We start from the raw sequence: 18,198 nt of genomic DNA on the forward strand, positions 1-18,198 counted from the left end.
GCATGATTTATTTTATTTTTAATTTTGGGTATGTGCGTATGTTTGTGTGTGCATGTGCACAAGTGTGGCATCAGATTCCCTGGAGCTGGTGTCACAGGAAGTTGTGAGCTGCCTGGTGTGGACATTAGGAGTTGAATTCAGGTCCTGTAAAAGAACAGTATGTGATCTTAATTGTGTGTGTGTGTGTGTGTGTGTGTGTGTGTGTGTGTGTGTGTGTACACTATGTATGTCTGAGTGTGTGTGCTGTTGCGTGCATGGAGACACCCCTAGAGGACAGAGGGTATGGGATCTCATGGGGCTGGACTACAGGTGGATGTGAGCCACCTGACATGGAGGCTGAAGGGACTGGGTTCAGCACAAGACACCCGAGATGAGGTTCTCAGCACAAAAGAGATTTATTTGCCCCAGAGGGCAGGGAGTAAGAGATGAAGACAGGAGAGAGAGGATGAGGCAGAAGGGGAAGGAATATTTGTCCTGGAGAACAAAGGACTGCCCCTGGATAGAGAGGAGACAGATGTGGCACATTAGGCAAATGGCGGTTTATAAAGGTAAAGAAGGAACCTTCCGTTAGGATGAGGTGTTCTGTTTTGATTGGACAGGTTAAAGTGGCCAAAGGGGGCTTTTGATTGCTGGACTTCAAGAGTTTGATAGCTAGAACTTGGCAGTCGGCCTCAGGAGGAGGAAGTGGCCAAAGAAGGCAATGGACCTTGGTGGGTAGTGTTAGAAATATACTCTAACAGTATTTAGCAAGGCGGAGAGAATAGGGGAAGGGCAAGACCTGCCAGAGCCATGCTCGCCATGTCCTTTCAGGTGCTGGGAGACAAATCCAGGTCCTCTGCAAGAGCAACCGCAAGTGCTCTTAATTGCTAGGCCATCTCTCCATCCCCTTTAACATGATTTCTGGCTTGACTGTGCAGGAAGCACATTATTACTCTCAGCTCTTCCCTCCATGCATCTCTGTCTTGTGCATTTGTTCTCGTTTAGAGCTGCAAGTGAGATAACATGAGTTTTATGGGTAAATTATAATTTTACTAGATTGTGTAAGAAATACTTGCTTGTTTTCCATTGACTGAGTGGAAAATTTTCTACCTGACTAATTTTTTTTGGGGGGGGAAGGGGGGGTGAGACAGGGTTTCTCTGTATAGTCCTGGCTGTCCTGGAACTCACTCTGTAGACCAGGCTGGCCTCGAACTCAGAAATCCGCCTGCCTCTGCCTCCCAAGTGCTGGGATTAAAGGAGTGCGCCACCACCGCCCAGCTCTGACTAATCTTAAATACAGTGATTAATTTTTTTTTTTCAAGACAGTGTTTCTCTTTGTAGCCCTGGCTGTCCTGGGAACACTGTCTATAGACCAGGCTTGCCTCAAACTCAGAGATCCACCTGCCTCTGCCTCCCAAATGCTGGAATTAAAAGTGTGAGCCACCACTGCCTGGTACAGTGATTAAGAAAGATTTGTCTGCAGTGGTTTTTAAGCCAGAATCAGAAGGGTGAAAACAAATTAGCCACGGACTGAGGGTGTAACTCCACTGGTAGACCACTTGCATAGCATGAGTCAGGCCCTAGGTTCGATCTCAGGCACAGAACAAACCAGGCGTCGGTTGTGCATGCTGTAAGCCCAGTCCTTAGGAGGCCAAGGCAAGAGGATCTGTAGTTGACTCAGTAGCAGCTACATGGTTTGAGGGCAAAGGTTACAGGTTCTTCTTCTTTTTTTTTAATCATTTCTCTTTATGAATATGAGTACACTATAGCTGTCTTCAGAAACACCAGAAGAGGGCATTGGATCCCATTACAGATGGTTGTGAGCCACCATGTGGGTGCTGGGAATTGAACTCAGGACCTCTGGAAGAGCAGTCAGTGCTCTTAACCGCTGAGCCATCTCTCCAGCCCAGGTTACAGGTACTTAACCAAGTGAGAGACATTCAGTTTATAATCTAAAGGCCTTTCTTTTCTGGCAGCAGTGAGATTGACCTCAGAAGTCTGATAATAAACTCAAGACTAGGTGCTACTCACTGTGCTGCCTCTCCTGGGTCGGATGCTGGCACTCTTGACTGCCATGCTCCAGCTGGGCAGTGTTCCCGCTCTGCCCTGGCACACTGTGCCCTCCACAGAGTTCAGTTCTCCGAGACCCTGCAATCTACTTCTCAGGCTTTATCTCTGTTCCTTCCTTTTACCCCAGTGAAGTTCCCAGATCCATTGTCTGCTTTCCTGTTTTCAGCCCTCGGTCCATCCTATCACTGCTTCCTGCTCTTGTTTTGTTTGACTTTGCTTTTGGATTTGGTTTCTTGTTTGGTTGGTCAGTTAGTTGGTTGTTGTTGTGTTTGAGACATCGCTGCCCCTGCCTCCTCAGTGCTGGGATTGAGGACATGCACCACCTCCAGCTACTGTACTTCCTCATTGTCTTTCTTTGCTGCTCTGAGACTGAATCTTAACCATCTTTTCAAAGTCCAGTTGCTATTCCGTACATCTTGCCTTTGCTTGGGGATGTCAGAAATATCTCTTAAATTTGAGCCCTACATTGTTCAGCGCTTCTTCCTAATTTGGAATAGCCACTGGTTTATATCTGTCTCTTGCCTATGACTAAAACGTGGGATCAGAAATAGTGTTTAAGCCAGGTTACAGCAATGTGAATCTGTAATTCCAGTACTTAAGAAGTAGAGGCAGGAAGATTAGGAGTTCAAGGTCACCCTTAGCTACATATAGAAATCAGGGCTACCCTAGGCTTCACGAGACCCTGTCTTAAAAAGTAAATAACTGTTATCTAGCCAAGCAGGGTAGTTCTCACCTGTAATCCTGGCACCTGGAAAGCTGTGGCAAGAGCGTTATGTAAATTTGAGAAAAGCCTGAGCTACATAGTGAGTTCAAGACCACCCAGGCTATAGGGAACAATTCTGTCCCAACTTAAAAAGAGAGAAACATATATATACACACACACACATACACACACACACATATACACACACACACACACACACAATCATTTAGCCCTCATTGCACTTAACTAAAATGTCTTGCAAGGTTAAAATGTATTTTATTGATAAAACAATTGTTTATAATATGTAAAACTATGAAAGCCTCATTCTTATTTCAACAAGCACGCCCATACCCGCTGGCCTCCTACATCAGCCTCTCCAGTGCTGGGATTACAGCGTGCAGCACCATGCATGGCTCTCATACCAAGTGGCATCTTGTATTCCTCAATATCTGCACAGTTGTAACTACTGTAACTGTATACATATACATGTATGCTTTACATTTCTTAGAACATGATCCTGTAGGGCGTGCTGGACTGTAGGGCGTGCTGGACTGTGGCTGCTTCTGGTTCCGTAGTTCCTGTAGCCCTTTCCTGCGTTCACCTTTCCCCAGGGCTTACAGAGTCTTCCTGTGTTGATCTAGGAGCCCAGCTTGGAACAGTAATCTCACTTCCTCTTTCCGGAATGATTTGCTACTATATGAACTGGACTTATGTCTTCTATCTTTTTGGTAAGTATAAATCTTTAACTCAATTATAACATAAATTTAAAATGTTATAGTAGTTGATTACATTTAAATGTGGTTCTGTCTCCCGGCTTCCTAACTGAAAGAATTTCATAACTGAACATGGAGGTTCGTAAAAATTTAGTAAAAGGTTTCTGAACACACACTGACTAAACAGTAATTCAGAGTCAAACGTGTAAGGTATCTGAGGTCCTTCTTGTGGCAGGTTGTGACCGTGTTGTGACATGTGACTTCACTGCAGCCTAGGTTCTGATGGAACATGCACTTGGGATACACATCTGCCACAGGCATCTGAAACACATCAGCTCAGAGTCGAGAGCATTGTATGTTATAAACTGTAATGCTTTCACTATACATGTGAAGTTTTCTGCTGTTCTAGAAGTGGAATTGTTTACCATAGAAAGCAAAAGACAGTGTTCCCCTATTGTGACTCTTCATCTTGTAAGTATCAAATCAGTGTATCTTTGGGTTGGATCGGAGTGAGTAATTTTAAAAATTAGTGTTTGAGCCGGCAGTGGTGGTGCATGCCTTTAATCCCAGCACTGGGGTAGAGACAGGTGGATCTCTGAGGCTGAGGACAGCTGGTCTACAGTTTTAGGACAGCCACACTACACAGAGAAACCCCATCTCGAAAAGACAAAACCATAATTACTGTTTGAATCGCCGAGTTGAGATTCATAAGAAAGAACCATTCAGTGAGTTTTTGGCTCGGGCTCAGAGGAGAATTTCCAAGAGTTGAGATGACCCTAAACACGTTTCTGCTCTCCTGTCCCATGCATACAAAGTGCTGTTCTCAGAATTGACCTTCACAAGATGGAAGTCAACCCTGAGAAGGCTCAAGGATGCTCTGCACACTGCAAATGTGAAATAGTCATCAGTGTTTAAAGCTCTCTGTAAGAACAAACACATCCGTCTCAGTATGCAAGTCATCTTCTATCTTTCCTAAGTAGGCAAATCAAGTGAGGAACAAAGAACTTAAAGTAAGTTTCTTTTATTTGATACTAGTGAATATTTTATTTGTATTACAGTTTTATGTACCTATATATACAGAGTTGTGTAAAAATTTCTCAGTAGAAAGGGCTTAAGAAGTGCTACTCTAGGGCTGGAGAGATGGCTCAGTGGTTAAGAGCACCATCTCTTCTTCCAGAGGTCCTGAGTTCAATTCCCAGCAACCACATGGTGGCTCACAACCATCTATAATGAGATCTTCTGGTGTGTCTGAAGACAGCAACAGTGCACTTACATACATGAAATAAATAAAATCTTTAAAAAAAAAAAAAAAAAAAGAAGAAGTGCTACTCTAGGCCGGGCAGTGGTGGCGCACGCCTTTAATCTCACTGCCTTGGAGGCAGAGGCAGATGGATCTCTGAGTTTGAGGCCAGCCTGGTTTACAGAGCACGTTGCAGGACAACCAAAGTTAAAAAGTTAAAAATCAAAACAAACAAAACAACAGGGGAAAAAAAGCCCTAAACTGTACTCTAACTCACTGAAGGAAACATTGCCGAATCACAGTGTTCTAAAACACAGTAAACTGGTTTCCCATGTTGTTAGGGCTGACAGGAGCTAACCCAGTTTGACCTGTTAGCTTTGGAATGTGCTTCTCTAGAAACTACTGTTGAGTCCTGGCCTTTAGTGTCACACTGTGACAAGTTCCTCTCTCGGGGTTACGAAAATGTGTTTTGAAAATACTCGCCGGGCGGTGGTGGCGCACGCCTTTAATCCCAGCACTTGGGAGACAGAGGCAGGTGGATTTCTGAGTTCAAGGCCAGCCTGGTCTACAGAGTGAGTTCCAGGACAGCCAGGACTGTACAGAGAAACCCTGTCTCAAAAAAAAAAAAAAAACAAGCAAAAGACTAACTATTAATTGTCACAGGTTTTCTTTTCTGGTTATAAAAATGTTCTGGAATTAATTGTATTAGCACAACGAAATAAGTCTTAAAATTTTGTACTCAGCCAAAATGGCCATGGTGGGGCTTGGGAGACTGGGAAACTAAGGCAGGAAGATTTAAACAAAGCAAAAATCTATAGACCCTTATAAGTCTGTCTATCTGCAGACCTGGATCGGCTGAGTCTTCGATTCATTTCATTAAAGAGTATTTGAGGCTGTGCATGATCACACACACCTGTCATCCCAGCAGTTGAAGCAGGAAAATTGTCTTAAGTTTAGCCTGAGCTTCATATCGAATACCTAGCCAGGCAGAGCTACCTAGCAAAATCCTGTCTCAAATCATCCCCCAAGTGCATAGAGAGTAATAGTAATATTCTAAGCCAGGCGTTGGTGGCGCACGCCTTTAATCCCAGCACTTGGGAGGCAGAGGCAGGCGGATTTCTGAGTTCGAGGCCAGCCTGGTCTACAGAGTGAGTTCCAGGACAGCCAGGGCTATACAGAGAAACCCTGTCTCGAAAAACCAAAAAAAAAAAAAAAAAAAAAAAAAAATAGTAATATTCTACTGCAGAGCTGAAGCCTGAAATTAAATCTAATTTTACATTACATTTATAGATATGTAATCTAGTCAAGATGTGTACAAAATGCTGTTGATACATTCAAATTGTATATAACTGTTACCTTTCTATTTTAAGGTATAGTTGGAATTGTCTGGTTTATGTTATGGATGTGGATAGTCAGTGATACACCAGAAACTCACAAGACAATCTCCCATTATGAAAAAGAATACATTGTTTCATCATTAAAAAATCAGGTAAGGACTCTGGCACATTTAAAAATTGACATAACAGGGCTCAGAGATGGCTCAGAGATAAAGAGTACTAACTGCTCTTCCAGAGGTCCTGAGTTCAATTCCCAGCAACCACATAGTGGTTCACAACCATCTGGAATGGGATCCAGTGCCCTCTTCTAATGTGTCTGAAGACAGCTACAGTGCACTCATATACATAAAATAAATAAATCTTTTTTGAAAAAAATGATATAACAATTTTTGAAATAGATCTTTTTGTTGTTCATAGGCAAATTAGGATAAGCAAATGAAATAAGTGTTTAAAATACTGGCTGAGGAAGTGCAGTTCTTTCTGAACTAAAACTAATTTCTTCTCAATGTCATTCTAGGAACTAAGGGTGTGGCTCAGTGAGAGAGCATAAACACCCAGGAGTCCATCTGAGTAGTCAGGTGCAAACTGAGGACAGACAGACAAAGAGGGTGCCTTTATTAACTGCCTTGAATTGGGGAATTCTACCACATGTGACTAACCCATACTCCAGGGCCAACCCATTTATTAAATATTAGTAGTTTAACATCTGTTTTAGAATTAAAATGAGTATAAATAGAAATCTTCATGTCTTTTTAAATTGAGAATTATTTTTATATGTCTAAAGTATGTATATTTGTCTGTGTGTCAGTATGTGTATAAGAATGGAGTTACCCTCCAAAGCCAGAAGTGTCAGGTCCCCAGGAGTTATAGAAGGATATAAGCCACCCATGGTGGATTCAGGGGACCAAACTCAGGTCCTCTGCAAGAGAAATATGCACTCTCAATGGCTAAACCTTTTCTCCTACTTTGTCAAATGGCTTTCTTTGACCCGGTGCATCATCTCAGATACCCCTGCTCTGAAAGCCCCGTCATGTGGCTGCATATAAAGCCCTCATCTGGTTTCACTCTTTGTTCCTGTTTCCTTCCCTGAGATGGTGACACTGCACAGGCTAGCCTCAAACTCTGAGCTCACATCACCCTCCAGCTGAAACCTCCTGATCCTCTGAGGCTACAGGTGTGCAGCACCACACCCAGCATGCACAGTTCCTATAAACCATTTTAATCTAAGAAGACTTGATAATGAAAAGCAGATCCTAATAAGACCTTCCAGTCTTCTTCACTTTTCCCTCATGGCAGCTTCCAGCTGTGATACTGACAGCATTCTCCATTTTAAAGAACCACTGTTGTTTAAAGTGGCTCAGACACACATGGCTTTGGTGACATTTGTAACTCTACTCTACTTATGTTCTCCTCTGATCAGTCATAGATTCTCTCTAGTTAATATGTTTAATGAAACAACTAAAATTGGTTAATTATTTTGTTACTTAGCATTTCACAGAGTCTATGTTCAGCTCTAGAATGCACAGCTGAGTTTGGTGTTGTGTGTTCTAGACTGAGTTTTAGCCAATGGCGTGTGTGGTTAAGCGTTAACAGAGCTGTCGCATCTCCTAATTTGGCCTTTCCTTCAGCTTTCTTCGCAGAAGGTGGTGCCATGGGCATCCATCTTGAAGTCATTGCCACTTTGGGCAATTGTAGTAGCACACTTCTCCTACAACTGGACCTTCTACACTTTGTTGACTTTATTGCCGACCTATATGAAAGAAATCCTAAGGTTCAATGTTCAAGAGGTAAGAGGAAATGACTGTCTGCTATAGAATCATTCAGAGCCACACCCACAGCTCCTTTTCACCTTTGTCAAATTCCATCATTTTCCTCTGTGCTGGCTAGTTTTTATGTCTGCTTGTTACAAGCTAAGTCATCTGAGAGGTGAGAACCTCCATTGAGAAAGTGCCTCCGTAAGATCAGGCTGTAGGCAAGCCTGTGGTGCATTTCTTTCATTAGTGATTGATGCAGCCTGTTGTGAGTGGGGCCTTCTGGGGATGCTGGTCCTGGTTCTATAAGAAAGCCAAGTGAACAACCCCTGGGGAGCAAGCCAGTGTGAGCAGCACTCCTCCATGGCCCCTGCATCAGCTCTTGCTCCCAGGTCCCCGCCTGGTTTGAGTTCTCGCCTGAGCTTCCCTGAGTGGACTGTGATTTATGCTATGTAACCAATAAACCCTTTCCTCCCAAAGTTGCTTTGGTCATGGTGCTTCATCACAGCAATAGTGACCCTAACTAAAACACCTGTCTTTTGTGCTGCTGTACCAATTTTTGGGGGTTTTCTGTTGTTGCTTGTTTTTTTCTCTTTGTTTTGTTGGTTGGTTGGTTGGTTTGTTTGTTTGTTTGTTTGTTTGTTTGTTTGAGACAGGGTTTCTCTTTGTAGCTCTGGCTGTCCAGGAACTCACTTGGTAGAGCAGGCTGGCCTTGAACTCACAGAGATCCACCAGGGTCCAGCTTGCTATACTATGTTTTCTCCTACCACCCATGTGTGTGTGTGTGTGTGTGTGTGTGTGTGTGTGTGTGTGAGAGAGAGAGAGAGAGAGAGAGAGAGAGAGAGAGAGAGAGAGACTCTGACTCTGAGATTCTATCTCATTGAATGAGAATAGTGTTTGAAAATAAATCTGTAGCTGCATAAGAAACACAGTTCAAACTGACTTTTTCCTTAAAAATCAGCATATTCATGAAACTTATGAGATGTCCTTTGCTCACAATAGGGCTTGTTCTGAGAAGCTTGTGTGCAAAATTGTATTTTGAAACTTTAAAGTAGCCAGATATGGGGGCACATTCCTTTAATCCCAGCACTCAGGAGGCAGGTGGATCTCTGTGAGTTTGAGGCCAGCCTGGTCTACAGAGTGAGGTTCAGGACAGTCAGGGCTACACAGAGAAACCTTGTCTTGAAAAACAAACAAACAGACAAACAAAAAAGGTAACATCCATGAGGACCTGGAGCAGACAGTACTGTTTCCCGTGAGACCAGCTATTACAGGAATGAGTCAGACTGAGTCCCACGACTGCTGCAAATGCTAATTATGTATGTGTGATATGTGGACATCACCACATCGCTCCACTGTGTCTGCTATTTCCAAGTAGTCAGGGCTGGTTACGACTCGTATGTTGGGCCATGATTAATCTTGAATCTTCTCCCCTCTTCCAGAATGGGTTTTTATCTGCATTGCCTTATTTTGGCTGTTGGCTATGCATGATTCTCTGTGGTCAAGCCGCTGATTATTTAAGGGTCAAGTGGAATTTTTCAACTATAAGCGTTCGAAGAATTTTTACCCTCGTAGGTAAGTGAGATGAACCAAGTTTTGTTTTGTTTCCCAGTCATACACATAACACTCTAAACCCCTTTGCCTCTGATCACGAAAGTGGGAGATTTCCCCACACACAACCAGTTTTGCAGCACACAAGCTGTGTGAAACAGCTAAGTCTCACAAGACTGTCCTCTTCCACCTTAGAGGCTAGACCTACACTTTTAACTGGCTGTTAATTAAAGTTCCCATGGCCTGTCCTTGGGCTCAGTTAATTTGCTAGACTGACTCACAGAACTCAGGGCACAGACTTTATTTCTGACTGCTCATTTATTATAGAGGCTGTTACGGGGGGAATGGATAAATAGCCAGGTAGAAGAATCCTTAGGCCAAGGTCTGTAGGAAGGGCTATGGAGCCACCTCCCTTCAGAGGTGCACCATCTGCCAGGGACACCACGAGGAGTTCTGCTGCTCAGAAGCTCACCTAGACCTCGTCCATGTCCTCTGGTTTTGTTGTCAGTTGATTATCTGTTTGTTGTCACAAAATCTCACCATCTGGCCAGACTGGTGTGTAACTCACTTTATAGCTCAGGTAACCTGGAACCCAAAAGTCATCCTCCTGCTTCACTGACCTGAGTACTGGAGTTACAAGTGTGGTTACTTGGTTAGTTGGTAGCTCAGGTGGTTGTTTCTAAGACAGATTCTCCATGCTATGCTACCTGGGTTTGGCCTCAAAATTCACAACTTTCCTGCTCCAGCTGTCAAGAGCTGGGATTGTAGACCTGGACCACTACACCCAAGCCAAACCTTGTCCTTCTGAGATTCTGAGGAGGCTTCATTATGTCAGGAGGACTGAGTAAATCAGTGGTCATTGTGGTTACATCCTCCTCGATGACTGGTACCTTTGCCTTTTTGATAGCCAGTCAACGTAGTACACACTGTAGTCCAGTCGTACTGTAGTCCTGAGACTGGGGAAGCTGAGGCCAGAGAATCATTTGAGGCCAGGAGTGTGAAGCCAGACTGGGTAACATAATGAGACTCTGTCTCAAAAACACACACACAAAAATGAGAGCCAGGCCTGATGATACATCTCTAAGATCCCAGCTCTTGAGAAGTAGAGCCAGGAGCATCAGGGATTCAAGGTCTTCTGGATCATAACTAGTTTGAGACCAGGTTGAGCTCCCTCAGGTGATGTCTCAAAATACTGGGACACACAGTCTAAGGCCATGGGTCCAAGTGTCACCAGTCATGTTATTAGCAAACAAAAAGCAATCCTAATCACTCCAGAAACTCCAGAGGCCTGAGGGCTCTGTACCAAAAACAGGAGTGGAGAGCAAGAATGCATGTCTCTTCACATCAGTAAGCCACGGCAGCAAAAAAGAATAATCCTTTACCTTGTTCACATATGGATCCTGACTTTGGTTCCTGCCTATTAACTCCACCTACAGGTTTTCTGACACCTTCTTCTGGCCTCTGCAAGTACCAGAGAGTACATTGAACAAACATAATAATAACATGTTTTAAGACAATTTTGTCTGTGCATGCTGGTATATTCCCTTAATTCCAGTTTTTGGGAGGCAGAGGCAGGCAGTAAGGCCTCTATGACTTTGAGGCCAGCCTGGTCTACATAATAAGTGGCAGGCCAGAACTACATAGTAAGATCCTGTCTAAATAAATAAATGTAAATTTGGGGCCCAGAAAAAAAATGGCTCAGCAATTAAGAGAACTGGCTGCTCTTACAGAGAACACAAGTCCCATTCCCAGAACTGTCTGTAACTACAGCTCCATGGGCTCTGATGCCCTCTTCTAGCCCCACAGGCATTAGACATACATGTGTGCACAGACATACATGCAAGCAAAACACCCATACACATAAAATAAGTCTGTTTTAAAAACAATATGGTGAAAAGACCCACTCTTGGTAAATTCTTCAAACATCTGCCGAACACCCACTACAGGAGTTCCTATCCTATCCTGTTCAGATACTATTCTGACTTTGATCATCTGTAAAGGAAATCATTTCCCTTTGGGTTCAATCTGATTTTTTTTCCTCTTCCATGGACCAGTGGTGTGTAATAATATGCATTTTGTTATCAACTCCTAGAATCAGGATGGATCAAATTTCTAACTACATCCAACAGAGTTTATTATTTTTGTAAGATTTCTGTGTCTGTCTGTGTGCATGGCGGGTATGTACTATTGCAGAAGCCAGTGGATCACCCTGGAGCTGGGAGTTACACGTGGTTGTGAGCCACCCGACATGAGTGCTAGGAGCCACACTTAGATCCTCTGGTGAGCAGGAAGCACTCTTAGCCACTGAGCCACCTCTTCAGCCCCCAGTCAAGTTTACTGTATAATTTGTTTACTTTGATGATGTGAACTTTAACCACAGCTGTTGCTTCTCTCTTCTGCCGTGTTTTTCAGTCTTTCTGTCCTTGATGATCAGCTCTGTAGATGTAGACTGAGTCCTTACCACGTGCAGACTTGGGGGCACGGCAGGGGGAGAGTTTCCTTTTCTTATTACTTGAGTTATATCCCGTGTTTCCTGCCTTGCTTTCTAGTGATGAAAGCAATGAAGACACTTCGGTCTTCCAGGCAGTTCAGTGTTTCTACAGTAGGTGGCAGCACCATCCAACTCAAGGTTCTATGGATTTAAATTGAGCAACTACAATAATGATGCTTCTTTCTCTCTTACAACTTTGTAACTCCAGGAATGGTTGGCCCTGCGGTTTTCCTAGTCGCAGCTGGATTTATAGGCTGTAACTATTCTTTGGCTGTTGCGTTCCTAACCATATCCACAACGCTGGGAGGCTTCGCTTCTTCTGGGTTTAGCATCAACCATCTGGATATCGCTCCTTCGTGAGTACAAATACAGAGGTTTGCTGGGAATTACTGTAATTCTTTTTTCTTACAGTTATAGTGAAACATATATAATGTAAAATTTGCCACTTTAGCTGTTATCAAGTGCTGTTCTGTGGCCTGAAGTACAGTCTTCTGTTTGCAGCCATTACCACCTGCAATCTCTCAGCTTTTCCATCTCTGCAGTTGGACTTCTGTGTCCCTTAAACCAGCGCTAATGCCACATTTCCCAGTCCCACATCCTGGCAGTGACCATTCTTAGTTCTGCTTTCCGTAAATTTGACTACTAGAGGAATCACTTTAAATTTTTTGCTGGCCACGCAGTGGTGTCGCACACCTCTAGTCCCAGCACTTGGGAGGCAGAGGCAGGCGGATTTCTGAGTTCAAGGCCAGCCTGGTCTACAGAGTGAGTTCCAGGACAGCCAGGGCTACACAGAGGAACCCTGTCTTGAAAAACCAAAAAAAAAAAAAAAAATTGCTAGATTTCAGTTATTTTTCAAACCCTGAACTGCCACCACCTCTATCCATGGAGTTCTCCTGCATACAGCACTGACAGTGTGACTTGGGTCTGTACCAGCTAAAATAAGCGCTGTGATAGCCCATCCTTGGCAATTGCCACGGTGCTTGACACATGGGAGGCATTAATTGGAGAGATGAATAGCAAAGCCCTCTCTGTCAGAGACAACGATAAGAACTCAGCTCAGCTAGTAGAGTACTTGCTTAGCATTCACAAAGCTACGGACTCAGTCGCCAGCACCGCATGAACTGAGCGCTGCAGGGGACACCTGTAATCCTAGAATTTGGAAGATGAGAACAGGAGAATCAGAAGTTCAGGGCCAATCTAGGACACAAGAAACTATGTATCAAATAAACAAACAAATAAATAAAAATGTAGCCAGCAAGATGAAGACTTAGAGAGAAAAAATTTATATATTATAATATATATATAACATGATATATATTATAACTTTATGAATCGAGGAAGTAGAAGCAGGAGGAACAAAAGGTCAGGCTCAGCCTTGGCTGCAGTTCAAGACCAGCTGCACATGTATGAGACCCTGTCTCAAAAAAACAAACAAAACAAAAAATTATAGAGAGTAGAGCCATAGACCTGCCCAGTTGACATTTAGCACATTGCCTGCATGTAAACACAGGTGTCCAGTCTGGGGTTGCTTACCAACCTCTTACATAAACATTCTCGTTTGTCCTCAGAAGTCCAGTGAGGTAGGCGGGTGCTCTTGTCTTACTCTATAGAAACTCAAGTCTAGAGGAGTTAAGTGGCTTCTCCTATGCCACACAGCTAACAAATGCTAAATTCCATAATCTGAACCTAAAATTCTTACTTTAAGCCCAAACGAGATTTTATATCTACCTCCCTGGAAATACTCCCTGAGTCACATGTCTCTAACTTTTTCTTCCAGCTAAGACAAAGGGAAGGACTAGATTGAGTACCTCTCCTCAGAAAACTTGGGGTATTTCATTTATAAGAAGTAATGGAAGCCGGGCGGTGGTGGCGCACGCCTTTAATCCCAGCACTTGGGAGGCAGAGGCAGGCGGATTTCTGAGTTCGAGAGTTTGAGGCTAGCCTGGTCTACAGAGTGAGTTCCAGGACAGCCAGGGCTACTCAGAGAAACCCTGTCTCGAAAAACCAAAAAAAAAAAAAAAAAAAAGAAGTAATGGATATCTATTTATTTTTGAAGGAATTGCGAAGTTGTTTTTTTACCTTTGAAATACCCCAGACTGCACCTAGCCAGATGTCAGAGCCCTCTGACCCCTGTTAATCCTCTCTGCTTAGTGAGCACACCAAGACAAGCCCTTGTCCACAGAGAGACCCTGAGCAGACCTTACTAGGTCTGGTGGCACACTTCTATAATCCTAGCATCATGGAGGCTGAGCCAGGAGGATCACAGGAAGTTCAGAGCTAGCCTGGGCTACACATTGAGACTGTTTCAAATTTTTTCAAGAAAAAACCTGAACAGTCTTTTGGAATGAATCTGCTCTCATATGAAAAAAGCAAAACAAAAAACAAAGTGAAACAAGCTTGGGGTTTCAACTTGGAGCTCAGCTGGTAGAGCACTACCTGTGCATATGAAGTCCTGAGATCCAGCTCCTCAGCTGAAGAAGAGAATGATTAATCTTCATGATAAGGGGCAAGCTCCTTCCAACTAGACAGCCTTAGAGCTGCACCACATAGGACCATTCCCGGCACCCACAGACCACAGAACACCAACCGTGTGGAAGCTCACATCTCTAATTCCAACCTGCCTGTTGTTTTTAGTCACAAAAGAATGACCCTAATGTTGGGAGGATTTACTATATACCAGCAACCTTAACTGTAAAATATAAAGGAAGAGTTTATTGAACTTTACAAACTAGGAACTGTTTGTTGAATTATATATATTTAATAAGGTATGAACTAAAAGAGTTTAAATAGTAAAAGTTAATTGCAAAGAAACTTGGTTGAATTTAGTGATAATTTGAAAGGTATAAACATAACTATAATAATAAACACTTTGCCAGACAATGGTGGTACATACCTTTAATCCCAGTATTGGGAGGCAGAGGCAGGTGAATCTCTTGAGTAGACCAGGCCAGCCTGCTTTCGAGATTAGTCAAAGACAAGAATGAACCAATTAAAATTAAGCAATTGTAGTATAGTATAATCTTTTTTCAACAAATACTAAATATCTGTCTGTATAAGCCCTAACAGACAGCCTACTCAATGGTGGGAGACAAGAAAGTCACACAAGTAAAGCATCCTTTTTGTGGAACATGTCCATAATCCTCATATTCAAAGGATGACAGGTTGAAGCCAGCCTGGCCTACACAGTGTGAGCCTGTTTCATAAAAGCAAGAAATTATGGCTGAGACATTTAAATAATACAGAAGTCTGAAGAAACAGTGCAAAGAAGTTAGCCAATCAGAAGAAACAGTCTATCAGCTGGGTTTGGTGGCACCCACCTTTAATCCTAGCACAGGAGGCAGAGGCAGGTAGATCCTTGAGTTCAAGGCCAGCCTGGTCTACAGAGTGTGTTCCACGACAACCAGGGCTACACAGAGAAACCCTGTCTCAAAAGGAAAGAAATAAGGAAAGAAAAGAAAGAGTGTATCTAGGGGTTGAGGATATAGTTAAGTGGTAGAACACTTTCCTCACCATGGTTGAGTCCTAGGGATATTGGTCCCCAGCACCACAAAACAGGGGAAAGGGCTAGTATTCAAGACAGAGGAATTTATAGGAGAGGCACAAAGACTTGGGTGTATCTTGCTATGTCATAACAAAAGAGGCTTAAACAAGTCAACTTCATGTTCCATCTAGTTCTGGGACACATGGTGTGAAAAAAAAAACATGTTTTCTTTTGTCTTAAGATAAAAGAGCTGGGCAGTGGTGACACATGCCTTTAATCCCAGTACTTGGGAGGCAGAGGCAGGCAGATTTCTGAATTTGAGGCCAGCCTGGTCTATAGAGTGAGTTCCAGGACAGCCAGAGGAGCTATACAGAGAAACCCTGTCTCGAAAAACCAAAAAAAAAAAAATAATAATAATAATAAAATAAAATAAAATAAAAGAAACCTAAGCATGTTAATATACTCACAAAAGAAAGCAAATGAAATTTTACACACGCACACACACACACACGGAATAGAACCTAGCACTTTACACACACTCGATCCCTTAGCCATAAGACAAGGTAGAAGAAAATAACCATCTCCAGTTCTTCTGCACTCCTCCTCTATAAAGGTGCTAAGGATGCTCAGAATCTCTGCAGCAAAGCCACAGCTCAAAGCTCGTGAGCCTGTGTGCATCCAGAGGCGGGAAGAGAACACCAGAGGCTGCTGGCTCTCTTCCTGCACCTTTTGAGCCGTGAGCTCAAGTCTTGGCTAGGCTCGAACCAGCAAACTCCAACAGTCATGATTGATCCATTTGCTGTGAAGCTGGAGTTAGAGACATTTTCAAGGATGCCTTGTGTGTCTTATCTCATGGGCGCTGAGATTCTAATTCAACAACAGCCCAGCAAACACTCCTCCCCACCGAGCCTAGCTCCTTAGCCTTCACAGATCTGATCTTACTATTAGATGAAATACGGAAAGTACTTATTTTTTTTTTATTTTTTTTTTTTATTGGATGATTTATTTACATTTCCTATGTTGTCCCCTTACCCCATCCCCCACCACCCCCTCGGAACCCCCAATCCCCTCGCCCCTCCTCTTTCTTCTCTGTGGATGTAACCTCTATCTACACCCCCCCACTCCCACCTCCCCACCCTCAAAATTCCCACCCCCTGGGGCATCCAGCCTTCATGAGGTCAAGGTTCTCTTCTTCCACCTATGCCCAGCAGGGCCCTCCACTTTTACATATTCAGCTGAAGCCCTGGATCCCCCCCTAAGTGCTCCCAGGCTGGTGGTTTAGACCCTGGGAGCTGTGGTTGGTTGGTATTGTTGCTCTCCTCATGGTGCCACAAACCCTTTCAGCTCCTTCAGTCTTCACTCTAACTCCTCTATTGAGAACCCCATGATCAGTTCAATGGCTAGTTGTGAGCATCTGCCTCTGAATATGTCTGACTCTTGAAGGCCTCTGAGGAGATATCCATATCAGGCTCTTATCAGCATGCACTTCCTGTCTTCCACATCAGCATCTACCTTTGGTGATTGCACATGGGATAGATACTCAGGTGGGGTGGTCTTGAGATGGCCCCTCCTTCAGTTTCTGTCCCTCACTTTGTCTCCATATTTGCTCCCTTGAGTATTTTGTTGCTCCTTCTAAGAAGGACCAAATCACCCTCACTTGGTCTTCCTTCTTTATGGGCTTCATGTGGCCTGTGAGTTGCATCTTGGGCATTTCAAGGTTCTAGGCTAATATCCAATAATCAGTGAGTGAATACCATGTGTCTTCTTTTGTGATTGGCTTACCTCACTCAGGATGATAATTTCTAGTTCCATCCATTTACCAAGGAACCTCTCGAATTCATTGTTTTTAATAGCTGAGTAATACTCCATTGTGTAAATATACCACATTTTTTGAATCCATTCCTCAGTTGAAGGACATCTGGGTTCTTTCCAGCTCCTGGCTATTATAAATAAGGCTGCTATGAACATAGTTGAGCATATGTCCTTGTTATATGTTCGAGCATCTTCTGGGTATATGCCTAGGAGTGGTATAGCTGGATCCTCGGGTAATGCTATGCCCAATTTTCTGAGGAACCGCCAGACTGATTTCCAAAGTGGTTGCACCATCTTGCAGTCCCACCAACAATGGAGGAGTGTTCCTCTTTCTCCACACCCTCGCCAGCATCTACTATCACCTGAGTTTTTAATCTTAGCCATTCTGACTGGTGTGAGATGGAATCTCAGGGTTGTTTTGATTTGCATTTCCCTGACGACTAAGGATGCTGAACATTTCTTTAGATGCTTCTCGGCCATTCGAGTTTCTTCCGTTGAAAATTCTCTGTTAAGCTCTATACCCCCGGAAAGTACTTATAAACCTCTCATAGTTTTCCCAAATGACCATCAGTAGTCCTATTAACATGAAATGTGTGCATGGTATTTTCCATGAAATTAAGATTTTTTTGTTCGATTTTAAAACATGCTAGCCTTAAACTTGTATCAATCCCCTACCTCAACATCCTGCTTTCTGGGATTACAGGTATGCACCACTGTGGGTGAAACCATGATTTACCTATGGTCAGTTATGGTGCCTGGAACCTAGAGATTTTTCAGTTATGTCCAGGAGCCTCCCCCACTCCAGTACCAGAAAATACTGACTGAGTCTGTCAGCGCATTTTCTCATCTGTAGGCGTCTATCTTCGATGGCACTTCCTGGCCAAGGGAAACATAAATACTTGAATGAGCATCTTGGTGCTGACATTTAGTATTTCACAGCATCCGTCTGTACTTAGGATCTGTCGGTGGAAAGTCCTGGCAACGTTGCAGCTGGTTCCTCCTCCTGCCAAGGTGCTAATGGTTTAAAAAAAGAGAGGGAGAGAGGTCCTGCCAAGCTTGGTTAATTTAAG

At 43.4% G+C, this 18,198-nt stretch overlaps 1 protein-coding gene across 1 annotated transcript in view; it reads left to right on the forward strand.

The window, feature by feature from the left end:
* Positions 1-18,198, forward strand: part of Slc17a5 (solute carrier family 17 member 5) — a 42,327-nt gene that overhangs the window by 15,397 nt on the left and 8,732 nt on the right. The window contains exons 5-9 of the mRNA XM_028786347.1: positions 3,394-3,480; positions 6,076-6,194; positions 7,671-7,829; positions 9,236-9,368; positions 12,044-12,191. Of these exons, the coding sequence (XP_028642180.1) occupies positions 3,394-3,480; positions 6,076-6,194; positions 7,671-7,829; positions 9,236-9,368; positions 12,044-12,191 (646 nt within the window). The remainder of the gene's footprint in view (positions 1-3,393; positions 3,481-6,075; positions 6,195-7,670; positions 7,830-9,235; positions 9,369-12,043; positions 12,192-18,198) is intronic.

Source organism: Grammomys surdaster, unplaced genomic scaffold (genome assembly GCF_004785775.1).
Source record: "Grammomys surdaster isolate TR1022 unplaced genomic scaffold, NIH_TR_1.0 125476, whole genome shotgun sequence".
Lineage (NCBI taxonomy): Eukaryota > Metazoa > Chordata > Mammalia > Rodentia > Muridae > Grammomys > Grammomys surdaster.